The sequence below is a fragment of the Melospiza melodia genome, chromosome Z (assembly GCF_035770615.1).
Source record: "Melospiza melodia melodia isolate bMelMel2 chromosome Z, bMelMel2.pri, whole genome shotgun sequence".
In the NCBI taxonomy this organism is placed as follows: Eukaryota; Metazoa; Chordata; class Aves; order Passeriformes; family Passerellidae; genus Melospiza; species Melospiza melodia.
The window spans coordinates 15,783,462-15,811,364 of record NC_086226.1 but is presented as its reverse complement, the minus strand read 5'-3'; the positions used below and the strand labels follow the sequence as shown (position 1 = coordinate 15,811,364).

At 38.6% G+C, this 27,903-nt stretch overlaps 1 protein-coding gene across 1 annotated transcript in view; it reads right to left on the bottom strand.

The window, feature by feature from the left end:
* Positions 1-14,682, bottom strand: part of TMC1 (transmembrane channel like 1) — a 57,145-nt gene extending 42,463 nt beyond the window's left edge. The window contains exons 1-4 of the mRNA XM_063180253.1: positions 14,614-14,682; positions 6,342-6,404; positions 5,838-6,207; positions 302-442 (exon numbers count right to left, since the gene is read on the bottom strand). Coding sequence (XP_063036323.1) covers positions 302-442; positions 5,838-6,207; positions 6,342-6,404; positions 14,614-14,647 — 608 coding nt within the window. The 5' untranslated portion in view covers positions 14,648-14,682. The remainder of the gene's footprint in view (positions 1-301; positions 443-5,837; positions 6,208-6,341; positions 6,405-14,613) is intronic.
* Between the last annotated feature and the right edge of the window lie 13,221 nt (positions 14,683-27,903).

Below are 27,903 nucleotides of genomic sequence, written 5' to 3'. Positions count from 1 at the left end.
ATGGAAGAATTCATCAACATCAACCTAACTGAAAAAAAGGAAAAGATTTGCACTGGGTTGTAATGGAAATTCTGAAAACAAAAAGCTTAGCTTTCCATATTTGATTTCGGTTCTACTGGGACAAGAAAGCAGTGATCTGCAGCACCATTTACCTCCACTTACAGTGAGCATACCTCCTAGGGAAGAGAGATCAGATGTGGTCTGAAGTTAATTTTGTGAGTAGGTACAGAACTAAAGTGAAAATTCAGAAAAACAGTGAAGAACAAGACAAAAAACATTCCTTATGGAAATCAAACCGTACTTCAAGACAGACAATTTCTTTTTCATCTTCCATGGCTTGTTTCGTAGCGTGGCAATCAGTTTCTTTTTTTCTTCTACTTCTTCTTTCAGCTTGGCCAATTCCTCCTCTGTAATTGGCTCCTCCTCAGATTCAGAATCAGAGCTTCAAACAAAAGCAGGAACAAAAAACATCACCAAAACTCAGGCAGGACAGATGTTTTCACAGAAAAAACATACTTTTTGTTAATTTCTGTTAAATCTGAGGCTATAATAATGCTTTCACACTTGCACAGAAGAGAGGACACCCTTCCTTTAGACTTGTTATTAGTTTTAATATGAAAGGCACAGCCTGCATACAAAATGCAGAGCTGGGGGACAGTGAGCAGCGCTCTTGAGGTAAAATCTGACAGTCACTTATTGTTTCTCCTGGTCAAGTGAGGATGCTCTAACTACAGCCGTAAAAGCAAACTCCTTCACCTCAGTATGTCACAGTAGAGAGACAAATGACAGCCCATGCACTGACCAAGATGATAATATTTCATAGATGGGAAAAAATTCAAAGCTACATTTCAGCAAGCATTCAAGGAAAGGAGGTGCAATTGTAATGGCATCTCTAGGTATGTTGTGTCTGTGATCTGAACTCATTATCCATATATCAGTTTGTTGTATCTTTGCAAAGAATTGCTGATTAAAACAATATTCACATTTCTAAATTCTGCATAGATACCCTTTCTTTGAGCAATCTTGCATCTCATCTAATGGCATTTAGCAATTCATTAGCAACAAGTGTTTCCTCTTTTATGCAAGTGAACAGAAAAATTATAAAAAGGAAATAAATAGACTAAATTTCTGTCCTAAAAAGCTGACAGTGACAACTACCACTAAGTGATCTCTTGATGACAGCAGTTTGATGCATTTCTGTCCGTTCTTGTTGTGCTTTCTTTAGCTTCTTTTGTTGATTTGCTTGCCTGTTTTCTTTGACTTATGAATGTTTAAAACTGTACTGAAGATTCTTTTGGGGGTTTTTTAATGGTTTTTTGGCTTGGTTCTATCTCCTGAAAAATTTAAGAATTATAAAACTTTTCCTCTACCAAAACAGGCAACACAAGGTCTTTTTAGAGATCTAAATGGCATAAATGACTCGAGAGTTTACCAGCAAGAATACTTGAAGGATTCAAAATAAACAAATAAAATCAAAATACTTTTTGAAACACAGAAAAATACAGATTTGTTATTGGTCATCTGCCTATGGTCTTCATTAATTTTACTTAATTATAGGGAAAGATTAGGGGATGAGCTGAAAACTTTCAGACACACAGAGGTTAGCAAAGGAAAGAAAGAGGCTTCCACAGCTATGGGTCACCTTGCCCTTAAAGGTTAAAATCCTATTGACTATCATAGAGCCATAGAATCACAGAATGGTTCGGGTTGGAAGGAACCTCAAAAATTCTCTCTCTCTAACCCTCTCTGCCATATGCAAGTATGCCCACTATATGAGGTTGCTCCGGACCCCATCCAGTCTGGCCTTGAGCACCTCCCAGCTGTGGAGCACCCATGGCTTCTCTGAGCAACTTGATCCAGTGCTACACCACACTCTGAGTAAAGAATTTCTTCCTAACATCTAATATAAATATGTTCCCTTTCAGTTTAAAACCTTTGACCCCTGTTCTGTCACTGTCTGGCCATATTAAATTTCTTTCTCCCTCCTTTTCATTAGCTCCCCTAAGGCAGATCTCCCCAGAACCTTCTCTTCTCTAGGGTGAACAATTGCAATTCTCTCAGCCTGTCCTGTAGGAGAGGTACTCTAACCCTCTGAGCATCATTGTGGCTCGTACAGAATAGACTGTCACCTTAGAAAGCTGTACCCATCAGTCTTACCATGTTGGGCTTTACACGGCAAAAGACAGTATCACAGAAAGCTTGAAGCTACATGAAGAAAAACTGCTACTGAGAACCACAGCTATTTATTGGCATACCAGTATTGTGAAGAGCAAGTTAAGAATGGCAAGAAAACTGAAGTCAAATGGAAAAGGGTTAAAAAGTGATTTGTGCATAAAATTTTGAGAGAAAATGCAAAAAGAGTCATGTTTTCATGATGAACAGAGGGGTTACAAGTCGGATTTGAGAGAGCTCAGAATCCATTGTCACAATCAGCTGTTCTCCATTTTACTAAGCGGAGTGATGTGCCTTACATTAAACGTGTCCTTTGATGGAAGATTGCTGGGTTATGCAAAGCTGGGATTTGCTGGTTTACAACGCTGCAGTGAGAGAGTGGGAAACATGAAGGCTTTGTGCTAATGTAGTGAGCTTACTGAGAAAAGGAAGCTTAACAGAACACAAGAGGTCAAGTCAGGATAACGTAGGCTTTGTGCCCTTTGCCAGCTACTGCTTTGTTTGTCTTTACAAACATGTCTCATCTTCCATTCTTCACTTTCCTTTGGAACCAGAAAAATAATAAAAAAATTCAAATTCCAGAGTTTCTTTAAGAAATCAGTATTTTCTAGTGTGTTTACATAATGAAGCCAAACTTGGTGGAGTAACAGCAGAGTTTTCCTTCAGCTCAAGTGGTGGAACACCATGTTATTCAATTCAGGAAACCAACATTTTGTCTTCAGCATTAAAAAGTCTTAGCCTTTCATGAAAGGTTTTTATTCACGTGTTTGAAGGTCAGAAGAGTTCATTGTGACCTGCAGGCTAACATAAAACATCAAGTGTCAATAAATATCTTGACATAAAGACCCCATCCTCCTTGGCTCCAATTCAATATGCCAATTCAATACACATCTAAGTCAGTAGAGTTCTTGAAATCAAGTGCTTCTTCTAAGCTGAACACACAACAAATTTCTTCATTCTAGTTTGGTTTTATGGCCTTATTGTACATCTCTATTTTGGTTTTAGTTTCATCTCCTCTTTATGGATGTAATCTACTTTTCTCATGATTTCTGTGTATAGCATTAAAAATTAGGATGAAAATGTTTTCTTTGAGCTAGGATGTTACATTCTAAGACTGGTAAGACTGTGAGAGTATAGCATGACAATTTAATAAATTTTACTAAATTTGAAATCTTTCCAGTTTTTTTGTGTAAATTCTATTTATACAGATAATCCCTATAGCATTGCCTGTCAGTTAATACTATTCAGTTAGAAAAAAGAAGTGTCTAAATCTTCCATGTACCTCCAAGCTTTCGCAGAAGTTTTATACTCTCAAGCGAACTTAATAAAAGTCAATTTACTCACAGATAGAGCTATGCAGTAGGAAGAATATGATCCCATTCTGTTTTTTTTTTTTTTATGTGACAGCACAAAGTTTCTAAAATCAACCAGAGAAAATGAAACAAAGCAGTAAAGAACTAAACCATTTTTTAACTCATGAACATCTCCAACCCTCACAGTGAGATTAAAGGAAAAAGTTATCATTGATATTTTGGTGTTGATGATTACAAACAGGGTAAAGCAGGCTCTCCTCACACCCTCAATAACAGGCAACAATCAGCCTCATCAACAGCCATTAACATCTAAGAACAGAAGATTTAAAACTCACCAAGAAAGAACTCCTTTGATCATGGCATTACCCTAGAAACTCACTACCACAAATTAACCAAGACTGGAATATTTAAGTTTTGAAAAAACAAAACAACTAAACCAGAAAACCAATGCAGAGTTCTTCTAGAAGTCCCTTATGTCCTTTATGTAGAATAAGCAGTGCATGAAGAGGTTTTCCTGATTTAAATGAAAAGTACAGAGGGGCAAAAGGGCAACTGCAGCAGATTCTGTTGACTTGTACTGTGATCTCACCAAAATGGGGCATGTTGCTAGAGTTTAGCAAAAGCCACCATGACAGCGGTAAATACCATATTATCTCTCTGCCAAATAGTTCCACTTTTCATTTAGGGAAAATTTTCTTGTGTTTTCTTTCTCAACTCCTGATTTCACTGTTTTCCTGCTATTTCATGCTGAAACACTTTGGCAATTAAAAAACTGCATCAGCAAGGTCTATGCTTAAGCAGTATAGAGAATTTGTTAATTAAAAAACTGCATCAGCAAGGTCTATGCTTAAGCAGTATAGAGAATTTTGTTGTGATAGGTCCTCCCGGACTTGCTAGAGTGGCTGTATTTCTTCCATACTGCCAACCTTATTTTCCATTCTGAAGTCTCAATCACAGCCAAACTGATCACCAGCCTGCTATCCTTCATTCTTACATTATTTTGTTTTTTTCTTTTGAAAATATTTTAAAATATTCTTATTATTCTTCAATCTTTTCAGAAGCTCCTGTAAGTCTAAAAATACAATACTCTTGAGTTATCTTTGAGAGTGTCCTCAGTATTTCCTCAAATGTTGTTAGGCTTAATACTTTAAGATCAAGGCAGCAATTTCAAGTTATTTAGCCCAAAATTATGTATTTTAATATTTAAAACTTTGGAAGACAATGAAAAACATTGTGCCATTGCTCAGTTTTCTATTTTCAGTGGCCTTTTAAAATTAACACTGAGTAAATGTTTACAATGAAGACAAAAATAAGCAAAGGAACAAAGGTTTACACAGTCAGAGCTGCTGCTCTGTGAGTACCGAAAACTGCACACAGGAGTATAATTACCATCACAGTGAAGAGCCAGCAGAAAGAAAAATTTTAGGGCTTCTCATTCTCATTGGGAAGGGAAATTAAGTAGAAAGGTATGGAAATGGGATCACGGACAAATTAATACAACAGCATATCTTACTGTATATTTTCCTTTTAGTCCTGCTGTGCTCTCCAGTGATGCCTCTGGGAACAGAAACAGCTGTAACAAGTGATGACTGAGGAATGGGAGTTTCTCTCCCCCTCCATTGAGATAGCTCCATTTGCTCCCTTATACGTGGCTCTGGGGTTGCTTCCTTTCAAAAGCACAAGAAGGGACAAGGAGCAAGGGAATGCTAGGATGGCAGAGAAATAGAAATGTTTTTCTGAAGGGCTCCCTGTCACTGCAGTCTTATAAAGACCCCAAGTTGTGTTAGATACTTTGGAAAATTGAAAAGTGACATTTCAGAGGAAGTGAGTGGGAGACAGATTGGAAAATCCCATTTTAGTTTTGGTTCCAGGTTCTTGAAATTTGGGCACTGATCTCAAAGAGCTGGCTCGAAACTGGCTGGGAAACAAGAATATGATCTTCTGAGAGGCATCAAGATTTTAGTTCTATACTAGAAATAAAACTTGGCTTTCTGGGAAGGTAATCAGCTTGGAGTTTGTGGCATTTTAGTTTTGCAAAAAGAAAAAAGCGGGGCAGATCTCACCACTTTCTACCACCTCTACCACTTTCTCTTCTCCTCTGTCATTTTTGCTCCCTTTCTCTAGAAAGCAGCTCATATACTTGGAATATAACTAGATACGACTTTCCAGAAAGTTTCCATTTCACTCAGCAGTCATTTCTTCATTGCAGGACAAAGTATATCTGTCCAGCTCCAATTTGACTGTCACAAGTGAGGGAGTCATATTGACCCTTGGTATTTCTCAGCTATAAGAGAAAACAGGTTTTATGTAGGACAACTATAGTTTTATTATAAGGAAAAAAAAATTAATTACCCTGATCCTGACTTCTTTTTGTCTTTTTTCTTCTTGTTGGCCTTCTCTTTTTTCCCTTTTTTATCAGACTTTTTGTCCCCTTTCTTCTCATTTTTACCTTTCCCACTTTTACCCCCTTTCTCATCTTCGTCTTCGTCATCATCTTCCTTGGATTTCTGATTTGCTTGATTCTTCTTGGATTTTGCAGGTTCCATATCAGAATCACTGGCCTCATTTCCAGCTGCTCGTCCTCGTCTACGGCTTCTGTGCCGGCGAGGCCCAGCTCTCCTCATTCCACCTTCATCATCATCATCATCTTCATCACCATGCCTGTCTCTCCCTCTGGCATGTGCTCTTCTGGGTCTTGGTGTTGCTCTCTTCTTCCCTTTATCTGTGATTGATTAAAAAACATAAAAGCACATGGGAGGAGGGTGTATGTTAGAAGGAGACCTTTCCTCCTCCTTCATTCTTAGTAATAATCAGAAAATATCTGTGTCCAGCCTCAAAGCAATCCAGGTCACTGACCTGCTCCTTTGGCATTTTCTTCATTCTCAACTGCACTGCCTTCTTGATTGTCATCACTGCCATCTGTCAAGTGAAAAAAAGAAGGCCAGTGGATATGAAGGGTAGATCGATCATTAGAAATTCAGGGGTTTCAAGAAATTCTTGGCAACTACTGTTTTGTCCCTCTTTACAATATTTTATGAACCCAGCCTTTCAGAAATATGGCAAACAATTTTCAAGAGGTAAGATGAAGACAGAAAAACCAGTTACAATTCCCTTCAGCACTCAGATAAATACACCTCAAAGGGACACTGGGAAGAACTCTTGCTGAAATTAAAGAACTTGCTGAAATGAAAAAAATATTAAAAGAATAATTTTCTGATTTGACTGGAGGGCATGAAACTCCAGACTTGCAGCATAGCTGAAGAGTGCCATTCCTGAAGAAAGAGGAGGTTCCAGCAACAGAGAGAAAACTTGGTCAGCTCACTTCTACATTCTACCACATACAAGTTCTATTCTACCACTCTACCACACAAGGTGTTTTTAACATTGAAGGCTTTAGAGGGATAGTCTATTTTTAGAAAATTGTATTGTTTCTCCTTAGAAACATCTTGCTTAATTTTTCATTCTCAATCATTCTCCATAAGCTCTAAGCTCAATGAGAGACAATGTCGATGTTACCTATCAATAAGCAGAAAATTATCCACTTCATTTTCCTGGTACACTTTGAAGCTGTGATCATGGATTTATAGAGAATAAACTTAATAATAAAAATACTCTCATATGTATTATATCCATCACAATATCTACTTAATATCTAAATAATGTGTTCTTTGAATACATTGGAATGAATATATCACTTAATTTGTAAGTAATCTGAAACTGCTTCTGAAACTGCTACTGATATTCCCTAGGAAAGATTCTTCAGAAGAAACATCCGAGAAGTCAAGTTCTAATGAGTCCTTCTGAGGTATTTTTGAGCTTGTGTGTGTGGCTAAACACTTTAGACACTTTGGTGGTATTTAAAGAAATAGGTGGTAGTAGGAAATTACTGAGAAGACTAACAGTGATTACCATGAAACAGTAGAAGTAGCTAGTAGTTGTCCCACTCCTATATAATCTGTATGTTCCATGTATATATTGTCCAGTTTCCCCTCTGGAGAGGTGATAGGTGCTGATCCTTATGGTAGCATTTTTTAGGTAAGAAACTGCAGTATCTTCCTTTTTCAATCATCTCTAACGTCTCTGAATTTTTCTTTATATTCTTTCTTCACACATTCCCTGGTCGCCCAGTTTCTCTTATAAAATTTAGTAAACCACTACCAATTAATTGAAAATTTATACACAAATTGATTTATTTAGGGACTGCTGTGGCTAACTTCTTGACTTTGCCTAGTATCAAAGAAAAGGAGTAAAATTAAGTGTATGTCAGGCTGCAAACAAGAAGGAGTCCAGGGTTTTCTTTTGCTATATGCAGTAACAGGCAAAGTTTTTTTAACCAGAATTTTACCGGCATATTAAAACTGAGTCTAACTTCCCTACACAAAACATCTAATTTTAATTAACACTTTCTATCAGTCTGACAGCATCTGCACCATAATTTTTATGTTTATGCAAAAATATTGTCATTCGATATCATCATTGGAATGTGACTATAAGTGCTCCTTTGTTCTGCCTGGACACGTGCCTTCTGCTGCTGACAGTAACAGGATCTCTGTTGATAAAGACCATTGTGCTGCTATTGAAAGCTTGCAAAGATGAGGACAAGCACCTCTAAAGAGATACTTCACATGCAACGGTAGGGCACTGCCTATTATCAAAACAGATGCTGTGGCTGATCTCCTACGGCAAAACAGGAATTCCCAGGAAAGAAATTTATTGGTTGCACAGTGGCCTCAGTGCACCCTGACGAGCCCATATAACAAGCAAACAAATGGAAGTTTATCATATATACTGAAAAATGCATCAGCAGTGAAGCCTACCAAGCTTGAGTAGTTGTCATATTGACATAACAATGAAAGTGACAAGGGATTGTGAGACACAGAGACTTAAACTTAAGTCTCAACTTCTGCTTAAAGGTAGAAGATATCTGCTGGAATCTGTTTAATTCTAGCAGCATAAGGATAGCAAATTCACTACACTAAAAATTTGAGATAAAATTCTAAGGTAATTTACAGATTTCAGAGTGCTTGGAAAAAGCATTGAAAACACTGCTATGGGTGAGTGTATCTGAATATGAAGTTCTGTATGCTAATAGGTTTTATTCATCTGAATTATCAGGCACTTGAGTAATAAAGGATAATTTTTTTAAAAATAAGGAAAAAGCCAAAAATCAAACAGAAATAGATATTGCCATAAAACAAACCTAGAAAGCATGACCAGTGATTACATGGGGATATCAGCTAGAAATGGGTATTATAGACATGCCCAGCAAGCACTAGTGCACCTTCAAAATTTCTGTCTGCAAAGATTTAAAATTATATCTCCAAACTGAACTTCATATGGAACGAAGCATGTTAGCATGAAGACTGTTCAAGGTGTACCCTTCTCACTCTGGCACATCTTTAAAAAAAGACACCTCTTCCAGGTCATAGGTACACACAGAGAGCATTTTGCTGAAGCTCAAGGTAGAACTAAGAGTTATTTTGACAGCACTGATAGCAGTTGGTGCTGTGTAGAAGAGAAAAAAATCTCTGAGGAGAAGGAATGGAAGAGCTTTGTCAGCCCTGAGAACTGTGCTGAACCACATATATGTATGGGTTCATGAAAACTACACAGCCACCCCTCGCTGCTCCCACATTGCAGCAACCCCATGTACTTTAGACAAGCTGCATGAACAACTTTTGTGTCTGATTGTTTTGTACTTATTATTGAAAGACCAGTGTTGATAATTAGCTGGGTACTTGAGTAATAAGATAAAAACTATTATTGTTGCTGTTGTTGTTGTTGTTGTTGTTGTTGTTGTTATTATTATTATTATTATTATTATTATTATCATTATTATTATTATTATTATTATTATTATTATTATTATTATTATTATACTACGTCAGGTCATAAACTCCATTATACTTTTCAAAGAGGAAAGGAACAGGCTACGCAGCTCACAATGCAGCAATTGTACACAACTAGTGCTTGTGTAAAAGCCTGTTCAAATTAATTACCAGAGAAGCATTTCTACAATGTTCAAACACAGATAACGCTTTTGATGACACTATATCTAAATGCAGTTTAGTACTTAATTTAAATGTGCTGCTGTAAACCACAACATAGACAAACAGTAGAGTTCATTCCTCAGGCACTGCCTTTTGATCCTATGGGGAGTCAAAATGCATTTTTTTTATACTTCGCTTTGTAAAATTGCAGTATTCGTTGCAGGAAAAAAAAATCCTCACTATATGAGAAATTTGTGAACTAATCTTGAGAATTTTTAAACAGATCATGTGATCCCACTTATGAAAAGTTCAGTGAGTCCTCCTGTAAAAACAACTAAGTGTCACAAAAGCACTGTCTAGAATTACCAATTTTTCCAGAAAAGGGTTGATAGAACTCCTTATCTTCACAGTGTTAATATTCATAGGCTAATAGCAGCCTTTGACTCAGCTAACTTGAGTTAGTCTGACTCAGAGCAAAAGCTCAACTGCTACACCTTTCAGGATACATCATCTTGTCCTAAAGACTGTATACTTGCACATGGATCTTTAAGTATATTTGAAGATATAGTCCATAACTCCTTGTAGTCCACGAAATCCAATCACATTTTTATTTTTTTTCCAAGTAGTTTAAGGGAAACTTTCTCATCTTTCTAGATTAAGGGCAGTGATAGTGTAATCTAAGTAAGCTATCGTTTTACCTCAAGTCTTATTTAGACTATAGCCATAAATAAGACTGCAAGACTTAAAGAAGGTGTCCTGAATATGGGCTCAGACCAACCTGCAAGTCACAGACACAAGGCAGAATATCAGACAGCTCAGGGAGAGGGCTCTAAACATTAACACGTTGGCTGCTGAGGAAAGTAAGGGCAGGAAAAAAAATGCATAACACTTGAATCTTTGTTCTATCAGGTGTCTGTTAGCAGATCATGAGAATATTTTTCCCTTTACCTTGATTTCCCAAGTTGTTTTTATACTTTCTATCAGAAGCTATTATCCAGATTTCATGCTTTGAATTTTTTTAAACTTGTTCTACACTGACATTGTTTTATGGACTTTTCACTGTGAGAGGGATAATAATTCTTGAAACTAACTCATAGAACATGGCCCACTCTTGTAATATCTGTGCTCCCACTACTACTGTGTAAAGCTGACTGCTGCTAAGCAATTCTGCATTTTGGTGCTGCAAAAAACTCAGTGGAATGCAAAGTAACATGTATATCAAAAATGCTGCCTGACTTTTTTTGTATATATTATAAAAACATATTTCTACTTAATTAAGTGTCAAGACAATGAAATGGATCATCTGCCAACAGAGACCTGTAAGCAACTACTGTGTTTGTCTCTGAACTGGACCATGTCCTTTAAGTGCTGGAAAGACATCAGCCTATGTAGATGGTAAACTTAGTGTTCAACAAGAGGAAATGACAGAAATGCAAGACTGCATTAGACAACAAATGCCTGGCAAGTCCTAGTCAAAAAAGGGTAGTGTTATGTAACACTCATTTCTATATATTTACATACATTTCTATATCATTCTTTCTAATCATGCTTATATGAGAGTTTCTTACAATAAATATCACTGTAAGTAACAATAAATATCACTGGAAGTAACACCTGTGAAATACAGCAGAAATAATATATCACCATCACAGGAAGTCTATTGGAAAAGTGAATTAGTGAAGGCTTCAACATGTAAGATTTGTGACCATAACACTAGAGACCCCATCCTCTTAGTGTCTTTCCAGACTTTGGGAAGAACACCTTGGCTCACTTGGGCACAAAAGAGAGCTTGAAACACAGAAATCTCAAATAAGAATTACATTTATAGAGCAACCATAACACTCAGTATTTCAGACTATGCTTTATTTCTCCTGTTTTTTCCCAGTGTCACAAATTTTACTTCCAATGAACAAACATAACAATCACACAACACAACTCAAAAAATGCATCCTGACCAGCAATAGCTATGAATTTATAAAGTAAAATAATAATCATTATACAGTTACACACAAACTGGCTAATATATTGCCTGTTTTTTCCATCAAAATTGGCAATATCATAAACATCAAAGTAGGTAGAATATTTATGCTTCAATGTCATAAGAACACCAGAGTCTTGGAAGACTTACTGGTCTTAATGTACAATGTTGTGCCTTGCAGGCCTATATACCTGAATGTTTCCAGAAATTGTCTCTGGGACAATGAGCTTTCCCTCTGCAGGAAAGAAAATTTGCCCACCTAATATTTGAAATGTTTTAAATCAGTGTTTGAAAACTACAACTGGAGACCACAGGGAGCAAATGAAATCCATTCAATTCACATCCATAAATAGCTCATTTCTTCTCCATTTGTAAGAAAAAATTACTGATTTTCTACTGAAAGGCCAGAGACTGAGCTCACATAGGTCATGTTGATGCTGTAGCTAGTACGGTATACATCACCTGATTGCGCTCTCTTTCTTCCCAGCTTCCTGCTGGGCTGTACTTTCACATGGCAAGGTTTGATAGCTGTCTCTCAGTCCGAGGGTCAGGACTTCTTCTAGGTTAATCCTCCCCTCAGGGTTAAACGAGTTGTTTATTGCATGATTTCAGTGCAAGGATTCTAAAATCTGATATTATTGTTATAAAGACAGATTAATGAGAAGCCCCTCAGTATTTCACCCCCTTCAGGGATGTGTGTAAAAGTTTCCAGGCTTCTGTACCTCACTTCATCTCTGTGTTCTCCAGGCCTCTGTACCTCACTCCATCTCTGTGTTCTCCTATCTGTGCCCTACAAAGGTCTAACCTTGGGCTGCTTCTCCTTATCCAAGGCTAACGAGCTGACCAGCTCACCAGCTTGCAGGACACTTGCTACTGCAGTAAAACAAGACACAGCATTTGCACTTGGTCTTCATCACACAAAAAGGCACTGGTGGGCAGTTTTCCATTTTCATTCCAGGCTTTACTGCAAGAATTAGGATCAGAATATTAAGTGTTCAGTGCACCCTGAGGAAAAAAGACTGAGACTGCAATAAACCATACCAATCTGGCCTTTTCCAGTTCTGAAAAGGGATTTGTTTAGCTCATTGTCATTCACTTATAATGCCATTAAAATGGGAAGAACACATATGTATATGGAGAAAAGAATTTGTATGCAAGTTACAAATGAAAGGTTCTTAGTGGATATGAAGTCAATTGTATTTTTTATTATTCATGAGAAGAAAAGTCTTTTAAGGTTGGTAATTAGAGCTGACCAGCTCACCACATATACTTTTTACTATATTTAGAGGGTAATAGGTACTTTCCAACTGCTCCCTTTTGAAAATCCACTAAGAAGATTTTTGACCTAGGTTGTCTTTTCCTGTATGAGATGCCAGGAACAATGAATTCACGTTCATTAACTCATCATAATGAGTTCATGAATATGAGTTCATGAGTTCAATCATAATAATAATAATACATATCCTACTATCTTAGATTTTACAGCAGACATACTGTGAAACATGGAGAATTACCAAATCAAGAATGGTTTCACTAGAGATAAAGATACCATAAAGTAAAAATGCATTATTTGAAACTGTTGCAAGAATATTCCTTGAGACTGCCAGCAGTGATGACATAAAACCTCCTATAAAGAAACTGCAACTAGATCAGCTCCTGAACTCTGTGCTGTATAGCTCCAGCCCCTGGACTTTTTAACTTAGGAGTGGAGTGAGAACTACACTCTGGAAGTGTCTCATGGTTACTTTTAATGGAGGTTCAGCTTTTCATATGTTCTGAAATCATAATACAGTCCTAAGCTTACCCACATGATCTCATCTCCAAATACACACACAACTGTCATTGCTAGGTTTTACTGTAAATTATATGTACAAGATAAACTTCCATGGAAAATCAAGAGTGATCATGATTCAGCAATAAAAATCTTCAACTTCTCCAGATAAAAAGTGTGCAGTATTGGCTTGCCATGGGAATGATATCCTCTATAATTCAAATGAATAATACAATCACCAAATCAATACAAGTCAATTCAATCAGGTATTTTCAAGTAAAATGCAGTTCTTAATGGCAAACTTAGAGACTTGTTAGTCATAAAATTTGTTCATTATAAATTCTTATAAAAATGTGTATGTTCTTATGGTCACGCTCATAAGGTTTCTTATGGAGATAAACATTCTTTTTAAGCCATTAAGCATTTTGTCTATGGTGCATTAAATTCTGTGATTCTCTCATGTTAAAATGAGTTCCATTAGCATATACTGCTTGAAAATTAAATTGGTCAGTAAAGGGTGCTGTAGAAAAAAAAATGAGGTGGAGAAAAATAAGAGGATCTCAGACAATAAAAGGAAAGCAAATAAGATGAAATTTTAAAATGAAGTGCTTTCTATACTCTGTCAAAATGCTCAGCAGTCCCTTCTGATGTTTTCTATTGATGCAGAATATATTTTATTAATATTGAGTGTTACAATTATGGATTAAAAATCTAGGAAGCACTGTTTAGTAATAACAGCTCTGGTACTTAGCAAGACCTAAAGAATAACTCCCTTATTTTCACCCATGCTGAAGACAAGAAACAAATTTCTCCATGCTGAAGACAAGAAACATCATGCATACAATAGAGAACCTTGCTTTAGAAAGAGTAGCACTGCTCATGAGAACTGAGAACATTTTCTCATATTAGATTTGCCTTGCACATCACCAGAACAAGGCATTAGGCATTATTATCCTACAAAAAACATTTCTTAGATCCAGAATAGTGCAGTATTAATATAGAAATACTGTTAATCTGACTCTGTAGAATGTTTGACGTTTCATAATAAATATAGAAAGCAGTAAGAAAAAGAGGCAATTTTTATGCACCTTACAGAAGCCACAAAGTAACACTGTTTTCTTAGTATTTCCTACAAACTACATGTAAGTATAAGACAAGTAACAGGGCTGTAGTCACAATCTTTTGATTTACTAATTAGTGGAAAGAAACACTATCATGCTACAACTAGTCAACTTTCAAATAAAACACATTTCTGAACAAAAGATAATGAATTGTGACTAACAAGATTTAATATTAAAAAGAAGTAGAAGAAAACAGAATTTTCACACTATTGAGCTACATGCTGAAAAAGAATATGTGCTTAAGTTGCATACTGATATTTGCAATTACCGTTTCCTTCTGCTGACTTGTCCTGTTTAGTCATTGTGATGTTTCACAGGGCTGCTGCAGGTGCTGGATATACAGAAGAGAGTCTGAAGGTTGGGTGGTTCAAGATGAAGCATTCCACATCATCATCCTGCCTGTCATTGAACGGGTGGCGCTGGTGAAGTTTCACTCACTGAAATATAAGAAGATACTAATTTCGTAAGTGATAAATCTTTCATGAGTGTTTAGTTTACTATTTAGGTTTGGCATACTAGGATTAAAAGAGTCAAAGAAGTTATTAATTTTCTTTATTCTTATTGCTGAAAAAGCTCTTCTGCAATGTACTTACCTACGACAAACACAGGTTTAAGTGCTTAAGTGCCTTACTGAGGAAGGAGGTTTCACATGAATATGCTCTCATGCTCTATTCAGATCTACAGTTCTGTGCATGGAGAAAATTACATAGAATATTCTTCTGTCACAAAAGTCAGATTTTACCAAAGACATGCTTAAATTGCATAGCTTTAATAGAATAGCCTGACACTGATTTAAAAAATCTTAGCAAAATGAGGTAGATTCTGACTTATCTGCTGGTTTGCATTTGCACCTCCTTGCACTTCTGTTAGGACTCTTGTTTCTGCCTTTATATCCAGATATTACACACTGAGATTACCAGTTTTATGCCAATTGGCCTTTGATCTAAATAACAGTGAAAGAAACCCAAAATGTAGTTTACAAGTCAAGTCAGGTTTGGAAATAAAAATCTGAAAGAATATGTTACAAATATAAACAACACTAAATACAATTTTTGCATTAAGTATTTGTATTTAACTACATAATTCTATCATAACTCTTTAGCTGAAATTCTTTCAGTGTGACCCAGCTGGAAAAGAGTGTGAGCACCTGCAGAACAGCGTACCTTCTCAGATGCTCCTGGCTGGTGTCTGGATCCTCTTACATACAGGACTGTGAAAGCCATTTTTTTTCTTTGGAGCTGTCATTCGGGTGTCTGAAGGAAGTTTATCTGGAAATTAATCCAGTGAGGCTGACGACCTTACCTTTTCATTTTCTTTTAGCATGGAGCTGCATGGGTTATTTGTTTTGTTTTGAAACATGTTGCTATTTCTCTTAGAGAATTAACATTGTATGTTTGAAATATTCCCCAAGAGATTAAGCCTGCCTTTACAGTTGTAAGAGTCCTTGTCTTATATAACATTTTTTCTGAACTAGTATCTTACCCTTTTGCTGCATTCTTATATTAGTAATTTCATAATATCCTAGATCCTGTGGTTTTATTTACTTGGGAAAGACTTCTAATAAAAACCAAGAAATTTAGGAAAATATTAAAATAATCTCTGAATATCCCTAGTTAGCCTATGTTTCAAGTATTCAGAAAGTAATAATCATGTTCTAAAAATTCGGTCAGTAGACTTCTGTACTTCTTTTATAACAGAAAGAAGAATATCTTGGGAAGACTGATGAGCACGGATTTGCAAGTACTTGCAAAAAGAAGCAGTCAAAAAATTCTAACAAGGTATTTTTCATTTGCAGTCAAAATGAGACCAGAGTGCTGGTCCTATAAGTTTTCTTCAGAATTTAAAGTTAGTACTTACATCTATTAGTTAGTCACTTACATCTATTAGCCACATTGTAAAATATTTTACTGGAAAAGTAAAAATATTGAAGGCTGACGTATCAATCTTACCCAAAATTATTGCAAAACACAAAAATCAGAGATGCAAAGCAATATTTTAAAAGATACATAAATAAAAGAGTTAAATATGCAGTTTGATGTTGTCTGTGGGTGAATATTTGCTATAAAGTACATGAATTCTGAACATTTAGTTGTTTCTTGTCTCCTGACTCAGTCAGCAACTAGATTTCATTAAATCCTTTTATCACAGCATAGCTTGTTAGTGTTTCCAGTCTCATTTGTAGTTTATATTTGTATCTGTACAGTTAAATGTTTTTTTAAGTTAAGTTCCTCTGCTTGCTGCCCTCATCAGTATGTCACTGTGGGGCTGCGGTGCAGACTGGATCACTAATCAAAGAAATAGTCAGTTTCTTAAGTCAGCTTAGCGCAGTGATCCCATCCACAGCACAGTCCACAAACATAATTGCATTAGCACAAGAAGAAGTAGTCAAATTTTGACATGATGTGGGAAAGGGCAGCCGGGGTCAGGAGACAGGAGACAGGAAGAGGCTGCAAACCTTTGAAGGGAGACTTGTCACTAGAGCTAACATAGCAAGGAGATATGCGCTAGATTTCCCTTTACCCTGGGGGTTCAAATACTAATCAGAGATTGAGAACAAACAGTTTTCATTTACACTAGGTTCTCTTTACAGCATACGAGGCTTGAAAGACAAAAACCACAAACTCAGAAAAAAACCCAAAACCAAATAAACAAACTAAAACCCAAACAAACAAAAAACCCAAACTACTTTAATTTAGCTGTATACAATAGCAATGAAATCAGAACATATAAAATGCTATTGATAATTAAAAATATATTAAAATAGTCTCAGACAAGTTTGGAGAACTGGTCTTAGTCCTGGTGGAATTTGTTGAACACTGCAAAGGTGTCCATGTTGGCAAACATGTCACATTTTATTCCCTTTGTTCAAATCTCCATCTCTTTGTCAGAAAACAGTTACTATACATTCTGAATGTATAGTATGCATGCTGAAGCATGTATAGTAGGCAAAAGCTGAGGATGGCAACACACAATTATCCCTACCTCAGCTGAAAACCCATAATGCAGAAGAAGTGGAAAGTACTGGTCTGCATACCCTTCTGCACACTGCTGAAGTGATAGCCATCGGCCAGACAGATAAATCCAGCCAGGGAAAAGAGCAATGACGCCAAAGAATGATGACTTAACCATGTTTTGTATAAACATTAATGCCTCAGTAAATTTGCAAGCATCGATTTTGCTTGTAAACAGCTTTTAAGTTACAGTGACACAATCTGTGCATAAAGAACCTCTGTAATTTCCTTCCTCACACTTCTACAGAGCAGCTGAAAACCCTTTCTGCAACCATGAAGTGCACTGAATGTTGTTTTTTACATATTTCAAGGTGAGTTTTTCCTCTGTTTCTAAACTTAATGCAAAACATAGGGCGATAATTTTTTTCTGACAGACTTTGCTAAAGGTTACTCTTTTCAGGATGGGATTTTATAATGCCATTTTGTCTAGAGGCATGCAAAATGTATATTCTGCCTGTCAAAGGACATAATAAAATCAGGGAGTTCTGGAAGTAGATACAAAAACAGTCTGAAAGCATGGCACTATCACCTTGCTGGAAGAAACACCTTTTTCATCCTAATGTACTACTTAATGTCAATCTTTCCCTAACTCTGCGTTCAAATGACTCAGATGAGTCTGAACAGCATTAACTGGTAAGTCTGTGCCTACTACTCTCATTATCCCACATCTTTTCACAGCTGAGTGGATGGTTTTGCCAATCAGTCTGGGAGCAGCAGGAGACTGCAGCAGGAAGAAGCTGAGGTGGGATGGGGGTCAAAATTTCCCCTAGGGGCACCAGCCTGCAGCAGTGCTAGCAGAGCAGGGAGGAGACACTGGCACTGGGGGGACCCTGCCAGGGGTGAAAGCCACCATCAGATGACAAATCAGATTGATTCATTTCATGCCAGAAACTTCCAAAAGCTGACTTGTGTTCTTTTCAAATATTAATTCCCAAGTCAATGAGCTCAGCTGCTGAACACTGATTAGGGAATGCCATAAACAGAAACACAAGTAAGATTGCTCTGATGCCTCCCTGGTATTGACTGAGAAAGGAGTTACAGCTTAAATATACTTGTAGAAAGAGCCTTATTTGTGTAGAGATCTCTGAGCCCCTTGTGGAAAGGAAATCTAACAACCAAGTCAAAAAAGCTACAGAGAATGCCAACACACTTTTACAATTACTGTTTTTAAAATCACTTGTAATTTCTCTGACATTTCTGAAATACTATACTTCAAGTTTTTCTAAAAATCTGGCATTTAAATCAAAAGTACAGCAGGATGTAATCTTCATTAGATTCTCATGGTAGACAAAAGAACTGGGTTGAAAGAAAAAACATCAAAGGCCTCACAAAGAAGTAATTAAAAAAATTCTAATCAATTTATGTGAATAAATATACTTGGGTGGTATGATTTAGAGGAATTTGTCCAAATTGGTCTTGGTCAATGAATCTATCTTGCTCTATTAGCAATTGGAATGCCTTATTATGGCTTCAAAACCCACTTTAAAATCCTTTAAAACCCACCTTAAAATACTAAATATTCACTAAAACTCTCTATTTTTTAATTAGAAAAGGATATATTTAGAAGAGTTTCTACTGATCCATATATTCTGTTCTTTGCACCACTTCTGAAAATTTTTAGCTGGAAATGTTCAGGAATTTCATGTGAAGATATGCATATTTATATTTCCTCTAATGATAATACTACTTAGAATTAAATAATTCTACTAAGTATCATATGGCCTTTCTTCTAGCCAAAATTAATGGCTGAATGAATGGTCATTAATAGACCTTTCTTTATTGATATCCAGTAGTACACAATGGCAGCAGAGACTGCTTGTGTGACTGCTCCTAGCACCTGCTGTGCTGACAAATTGGCACACTGCTCAAATAATTGCACTTACTACTTATTTTTGGCTGCACCTGGTGGAGTAACTCCAGATTTATTTCCATGACTGGAAAAATGCTGCCATGCTCAAACCCTGGATACACAGACTGGATACACATTGAAATGCGTGCTTAAAACCATAAAATCACATTCTCCTAAAAATCAAAGCTATAAAGTTAAGTACTCTTGAAAGAATTATTTGTAATGTAAAAGATTCTTTGAGGAAAAAAAACAAAACATTAAATGTAATAGACACTAAAACCTGTCTTAAAGTTACTATGATTTGGACAAAATTTAGATCATCAGCTAATATTCTAAAAATCTTACAGAAAATGACACCATTATGACATGCTACTGAGTTTTTTTCACATAATCTTTGGAATTTACTGGAAAAACAAAGGCAACTTTGCAAGACTTTTTTTAGAATACCCTTGTCTCCTTGTCTTAACAAAACACCATTGCATCATCATTTAGCGACACAAGATCCTTGGGAAAAATGCCACCTCATATTTTTGAGCACAAAGATTTCCATCATTATAGTGACAAAATGCCTCAATCAACATTTTAAATCTATGGTGTTCCTGGTCCTCCAAGCCCTCTCTCAGCCTTCTAATTATCCCCAAGAGGAGGTGAGACAGCTGAGTATGAGCCATGAAAAGAACTTTCTTTTCTTCCTAAAGTTTCTTAATGTCTCAGAGGTTTCAGCACCCATTTTCTGTGGATAACATGCCATGTTGCACAGTCCTGGCCTCTCAGCCAAATTCTGGGAAAAAATTTTACTGTTAGCGCACACTTCATTATGTGATGCAATACTTACTGATTAATTGCAATTTTACACAAACACATGTTCATGTCCGCCAAATTATATTAATTGACTTAATGCTCCTCATTTACGCAGAAGTGGAAAAAAATATTATTTTATTATTTCTATCACTCTTTGGCCATACATACATACATACATACAACAGAGAGTCAGACAGAAATTTGGATTTCTGGGAAAATCTCCAGTGGACAGGCACTGGAGCAGCAGGGTAACACCAGACATTGGTGGGGACACCAGTGGGGACCTGCAGGGCTCCATCCTCGGCCCCGTGCTCTTCAGGGTCTTCATTAACAACCTGGATGCAGGACTCAAAGGAACACTTGCAGATGACACTTAATTGGAAGAACCGTCAACTCCTTCAAGGGTAGAAAGACCTTGACAAACAAGAGAGCTGAGCAGTTACCAACCACATGAAGTTTAACTAGGATAGTGCCCTGGCAGCCAGGAGGGCCAAGCGTGTCCTGGGAGGCATCAGGGACAGCATCACCAGCCAGGCAATGGAGGGATTGTCCTGCTCTGCTCTGCTCTGCTCTGCTCTGCACTGGGGCAGCCTCACCTCGAGTGCTGGGGGCAGTTTTGGGTGCCACAGTATAAAGCAGACATTGAGCTGCTAGAGAGCATCCAAAGAAGGGCAAGGAGAATGGCAAAGGAGGGGAAGCCATATGAGGAGAGACTGAGGTGCTTTGTCTCTTCTGTCCTCTTTGTCTCTTCAGTCTCCTCCTCCTGGGGAAGAGGAGGGTGAGGGGAGATCTCATAGTGCTCTTCAACAGCCTCACAAGAAGAAGTGAAAGGGCAGACGCTGATCTCTGCACTCTTGCGACTAGTGAGAGGACTCAAGAAAACAGCACAAAGCTGTGTCAGGGGAGGTTTTGGTTGGATATCAGGAAAAAAATTTTCCCCCAGAAGGCTGCTGAGCACTGGAACAGGCTCCCCAGGGAAATAGCATCAAGCCTGACAGAGTTCAAGGAGTGTTGGGGCAATGCTATCAGGCCCACAGCATGATTCTTAGGATGGCTTGTGCAGGACCAGGAGTTGGACTAAATTATCTGGATGGGGTTCTTCCAACTCAACTCATTCTGTGATTCTGTCTTTCTATGACCTCTCCTGTGGATCTGCAGCTTCAGCTATCAGCAGATGTCAACACGTGCCAACCAGCTGCACCTTAATGCAGGAGCTCCCCACACAGCAAATCCAGCATCAAAGCAAAATCATGATCTCATTAGTTAGGAAAGCAGTGGACCACTCAACAGAGGTTTTGCTAAAAGGAAGCAAAAGAGAGAGCATGAAATTAAACTTCATTAATCTTGTATTGTGTAAGTTATGTCTGTTCTTCCAATGGCTTGTTATATCTAAATTAATCAACTGTTTGGATGGTAGAGATAAAATACCATTCTTGGTCAATCTGTCAGTGATATTAAACAATGCACTCTTTTGTTTCACTGTATGGGAATAACTTCAAAGCAACACCCAGACAGCAGCTAACTATGGGAGAAAAAAGCTCTGGAAACAATCGACTTCTGGTATGACATGCAAACATCACTTTTTGGCTGGTGTTTCTAACAGTAAATGGATGCTAATGTGCACAAATTTTACCACTCAACAAAGCAAAGAATAACTACATAGAAAAGCAAGGATAGCTATATGCTTTATTCCATCTCTTCTTCCATCCAGGAGAAAAAAGTATAAACTTAATTCTATCTCCATGTATTCAAAAGGCACACAAATCAAAACCTAAATGTGACTGTAAAACGTAAACACCTGCAAATAATTTTGTGAACATATCACTACAAGAACAGCATATACCAACAGAGAAGATAGACATAACTACAGAGAGAGGTAAATAAATGTTTTCAAATATACCGACCTTGCCATTCACCTGTCCCCTCTTTTTAAATAAAGTCCAGTTTTCCTCTAATGATCAGTCATATAAATTTATTTATATGGCTACATCTTCCCTTCAGAACTATGGCTATTACTCCCATCCTTACTATCACATTAAGTCTGTAAATATATATAAGGAAAATGCAGGAGAAGGTAGGACTGGGTTTTGGGCCAGTCCTAGAAAAAACACATCATTAGCAAAAGCAAAACATGGTGAGATTAATCCTGTAACTCGGGTGCTTTGCTGGAGGGTTACAGCCCCCTTCAGGAGGCATAGGTAGAGCAGGTAAGGTGAAGGGGTTGTGTTTTTTATGTACTGGATGGTCTGGAATGTATGGCTCTTGCAGCTGGACTTGACACTGTGGAGACACTTTGTGCGAGAACGAAGGGGAAATAAAATAAAGAGGATACAGGGAGAACAGACTTCAGGGTGCACAAGCAGCTACTTATAAAGTCCTCAGAGGATCTGCTTTTGAATTTACTTGCGTCCATGAATGCTGGTTGCTTTTTTTGTCAACTCTTATGAGTGACAATTTCATAGGAGCAGGCAATTTCAAAATGTCAGAAGTCAAGCTAGCAGGGCAGAACACCAGCTTGGCTGAGCAGGGATCTGCTTCCAGAACTTAGGCAGAAAATGAAGGTGCACTGACATTGAAAATGGGGACAAACAACACAGGGCAGCTAAAGCAAGGCAGTTCCCTTTTGTAAGGGAAACTGTGTTTCTCCTGCATGCAAAGTTCGATTGGAGTTCAGGCTGCTTAGCACTGTGAAGGAAAACAAAAAGGGCTTTACAAGTGTTTGAAAAGCTAAAGGAGGATCAGACATAACACTGGACCATTGCTTGACAATGCTGGTCATAAACAGGGACATGGACAAAGCAAAACCTAAAGCCTTTTTCAGCTCTTGTCTTCAGCACCAGTAGTGGGACCTGGTGCCCTCAGAGTCCAGTGTTAGAAGACCATGACTGAGGGCAAGATACACTCTCTGTCAACTCCAAACTTGCTCCAAACTTGCTTCCTCACCTGGATGCACATAAATCACTCCAAGAGGGCTCGTTCCAGGGTAGTGAGAGAGCTGGCTGATAGTATCCCTTGAGTTCTCTCCATTATTTTCAACATCTTGGGAGTCTGGAGATGTCCCAGTGGACTGGAAACTAGCAAATGTTTCCTGAGTTTTCAAGAAGGGAAAGATGGAAGGCTGCTAATTACAGATCTGTCAGCCTCACAGTGCCTGCTGAAATTATGGAGAAGGTTAATCTTTGAGCTACTGAAAAACTCTTGAGAGGCAGCAAAATCATTGGTCACAGCCAGCACAGGTTAACAAAGGAAATGTGCTGCTTAACTACATTAATTTCCTTTTATGACACGGTCATACTAGTAGTTGACTAATGGAAGCCAAAAAATGTGTGTGGTTTTTAATATTAGCAAAGACTTTAGTAATGTCTCTCACAGTATCCTTACTGATAAACTGGCCAGCAAGTTGGACAAGTCAATGTTACTTTGGGTGAGCAGTTGTCTGATGGGCTGGGCTCAAAGGATTTTATTAATTGGGATTAGAAAAGGTTGGAATTTAGGGCCAGTGCTCTTTAATGTTTTTTATAAATTATCTGGACACAGGAATCAAATGTAAATTCACTTAATAATTTTGCCTGCCATACTAAACTGGGAGTAACTGTGAACTCCTTTGAGGGTAGAGAGGTTTAGAGAGAGATCTGGATGGACTAGAGAACTGAGCAATCATGAACATATGAAAATGAAAAAAAGAGCAAGTGCTGGATTCTGCATCTAAGATGGAAAAATCCTGGGGGTATGTACAAACTGGGGGATAAGAGGCAGGGAAGCCGCCCAGCAAAATAGACTTAGGGATTTGGATTGGTGGCAAGTTGAACACGAGTCAGCAGTGTCCCATGGCAGCCAAAAGGGCCAACCATTCCCAGGAGTACATCAAGCATAGAATCACTGGCTGGTCAAGGGATGTGATTGTCCCACTCTACACTGCACTGGGGTGGCCTCACCTTGAATCCTGTGTTAGTTCTGGGCACCTTAAATATATGAACATCAAACTCTGGAGTATATTCAGAGGAGGGTGACCATGCTGAGGGTGAAAGGACTCAAAGGCAAGATTTAAGAGGAGCATTGAGGTCATTTGTCTTGTGCATCTTGGAGTAATGAATGCTTGGGGGGACCCCCTTGAAGTGTAGCAGTGGAGGGGTGACTGCTGACTTCCTCCCTCTGGGAATCAGAGCTACTTTAGAGGAATGAAGCTGCTTAAGAGGAAGTTCAGATTGGTCTTTAGAAAAAGATTCTTCACTGAAAGAACTGCCACTGAAACTGAAACATGCTCTCTTGGGACAGCACCAAGTTTATCAGAGGTCAAGGAGATAGATTATGGATAATGCTCTAGTTGTATGGTTAGTCCTGAGAGGAGCAGGGAGATGCACTCAATGATATGGCTATCTTCTGATCTGAAATATTCCACGTTTCTGTGACACTGTGATTAGCTGTTTTGCTGTTACTTGCACGTGTAGTGTTTGTATGTTTCAGTGGAGGCACTTGAGCTTCTCTCCCGAGATACTTTCAAAGGCAGCAGAAATGGTAAGGAGTGGGAAGAACTAGGATGCTGAGCTATGTATAGGGTTGGCCTGAATACCAGCATGAGGACTTTGAAGGTCTCTGAGGGTCTGGGTCCTGACGCAGAGGGAGAAGTGAGGCTGCATCCTCTCCGGGATGCAACTTATAGTCCTAGATGAAGTAACGCGCACAAGGCTGACACTTTTATCTAATTATTACAGAGGAAAGGAACCAGTAGATGGCACTCCAGCACACGTAACGCTCTTCTTGGGGTTGAAAAGGAATGTAACACCTGCTGTTTTACTTGCCTACGGGAAGATACGTGCTGCTTATCATCCGCAAAGGAGAATCTGAATCTCGTAGGGATGTGGCAAATGCACGTGCAGGAAAGGGGCATCTCCCTGGCAGTCAGCATAAGTGTTCCTGGAAGTCTCCACAGTCCCCAGGACGCTGTGGCTTCTACACTAAACCACAGAATTTTCTTCACTTCAGCTGGACAAGCTACAGAAATCAGTTAGTCAAGATGTTCACAGGAACTAGAGTCATCTAGGACTTAACAGAGGAAAGTGTTTCAGAAAAGTGACAAGAGGATACCTGTACTGTGAATGCACAGAACATTCTTGTCTTCTGACAGGATTCAGCATTTTGCAGTGTTTCCTTAAGGAGTGTTGTTTGCCAACATCAATGAGCTCAAAATTGCAGCTGGTAGTTATTTTCTCCAGTGGAGCAGTACTGGTGGGGCTGTACTCAAGTGGTTAAATGGTCAGAAGCAATGCACTTCAGATTCAGCCTGCTGTGCCTGTGCCTAGCCAAAGGAGGAGAGCTGGCACTGGAACATCCTCAGGCTTCACTAAACCTTTTCAATGAGCTCTGATAACTTTAATGAAGAAACTGAAATTAAAATGCTGACATTGAATTTTGTGCTTTTTGTAGTGAATCAATTAAAAAATTGTGGAGGCAATGAGTTTTTTTGTCAAGTATAATGTTTCTTCCAGACTCTTTAACACAACATATTATGTCTTATCCTTTTCGTTTTTTTTTTTTTTTTTTATTTTAATATGAGGTCCTGCTGAAGGCTTATATCCTCTTTAAACTTTTTTTCTTTTTCTAATTCTAAAGAATATTTTTCATTGCCTTCATTCAAACAGAAGTTATCAATTTAAGACAAAGAAACAAAGCACTGGAGTGGAGAGCACTGGTGTTGCTTTAAACTAAAGTTGCCAGAAGAGGGGAACCTCAATCCATCCCATTCCTACCAGTCTTGTGTCAGGACCAGCAACAGATGCTCAGTGTCTAGAGAGGGATCACAGGTCAGCAGGAGAGCTGAGACAGTTCAAAAGAATTCCAACCACTGCAGTTAGTAAGTCAGCTTCATAGGAGTCATATCTAAATGCCTCCATGAAAATGCACACAACACGGGGAATAAACAAGAGGGATTAGAGATATGCACATGTCTGCAGGACTGTGATCTTACTGGAATCACAGAGATGTAGTGGGATGACTCCTATGATTCATTCCAGTGTTGGAATGGATGGACACAGGCTGTGCAGGAAGGACAGGCAGTGGAGATGGGGAGGGGGTGTCTCTCTTCATGTCAATGACCTGATGGACTATATGGAGCTCTGTTTGGGGATGGATGAGGGACCAGCTGAGAGCTCATGGGTCAGGACTAAAGGGAGGGCAGGGACAGATGATGTAATGTGGGTCTGCTACAGACGGCCTGACCAGCAAGACCAAGAGGATGAGGCCTATTGTTCCTATTGACAGAGAGGAGCAGCCCCACATTCTTCTGAATGTCAAGTCCGGGTCCTCATGGGGGACTCCAACCACCCTGACATCTGTTGTAGGGACAACAGGGCAATCCAGGAGGCTCCCAGCATATAGTGATGACCATTCCTTCTCCAAGTGAGAACAAGCAGAGGTGCTGTGCTGAACTTTGTCCTCACCAACAAGGAAGGTGAAGCTCAAGGGCAGCCTGGGCTAAGTGACCATGAAATGGTGCAGTTCAAGATCCTTGCAGCAGTGAGGATGACGGGAAGCAAGCTCATTGCCCTGGACTTTAGGAGTGATGTATCCTTCCAAAAGGAAGTCTGGCAAAAATTCCAGGAGTTGTGTGTATATGAGTAAGAAGCTCCTGAAAAAACTCAAACACATAAAGGAAACCTACAGAGGATAGAAACAGGGATAGATAACCTGGGGAAAATAAAGGTTGGGAAATCTACAGCCATGATAGAATTAAACCTTGACAGGGACGTCAAGACCAAAAAGAAAAATTCCTACAAGCACGCTGGTAGTAAAAGGAAGAGTAGGGAAAATAGTGGAGTCACTCAAGAAGGAAATTGGAGATTTCCTGGAAAATCCCTGATTAGCTGGGATATGAAGAAGACTGAGGCACTCAACAAAGTTCTGCCTCAATCTTCCCTGTCAAGTACATCAGCCACATCATCTGAGATGCAGAAGGAAAGGGCAGGGGCTGCAGAAAATCAAGTTCAAGGCCATCTAAGGAAGCTGAAGGTGCACATATCCATGGTACCCCATGACATGCATGCACAGATCCTAAGGAAACTGGCAGATGAAATGTCTAAGCCACCATTTGTCAGGTTTGAATGGCTAGGCAGGGCATAGCCTGGTGAAGACCCCACTCACTGATGGAGGGGTATAAGGTCTCTTTTTAAAAAGGGAAAAAGAAGACCCAAGAACCATAGACCTTCGAGTCCCACCTTTATGTCCAGCAAGATCATGAAGCAGATTCTCCCACATGTTCAAAGAGGTAATAATTGACAGTCAACAATATTTCTCTAAGGGCAAATAATTTGTGTTGGGTCGGGCTGAGCTGGAGCTCCTTGTCTCATAGCAGCCCTCACAGTGCTGTTCCCTGCATTGGTTGGAAGGTGGTTGATAACACAGCAGTGTTTTGGTGCTGCTGAGCAGGGCTGGCACAGCAAGAGCACTCCCTCTCCAACATTCTCTCCCATCAAACAGCTGGAGTGAGCAAGATCCTTGGAGGACACACAATTAAGCCACCTGATCAAAACTTAACCAAAGGGTTGTTCCATACCAAATGATATCATCTCTGACATAAGAGCAAAGGAAAGGGGAAGGAAGGCAGGCATTCATTATTTACAATATTTGCCTTCTGGAGCAACTGCTACATATGCTGAAGCCCTGCTTCCTGGGAAGTGGCTGAACATTGCTTGCTGATGGGAAGTACATAATAAACCTCTTTTCTTTTTCCTCTTTCTTGCGCGTGCACAAACTTTAACTTTGCTTCAGTAAATTACCTTATCTCAGCCTATGACTCATTTTCTTGTTTTCTCTACCATGTCTAGCTGGGGAGGGGAACAATAGAACAGCTTGGTGGGTGCATGGCATCCAGCCAAGGTCAACAATCCTTTTTGATTCCCCA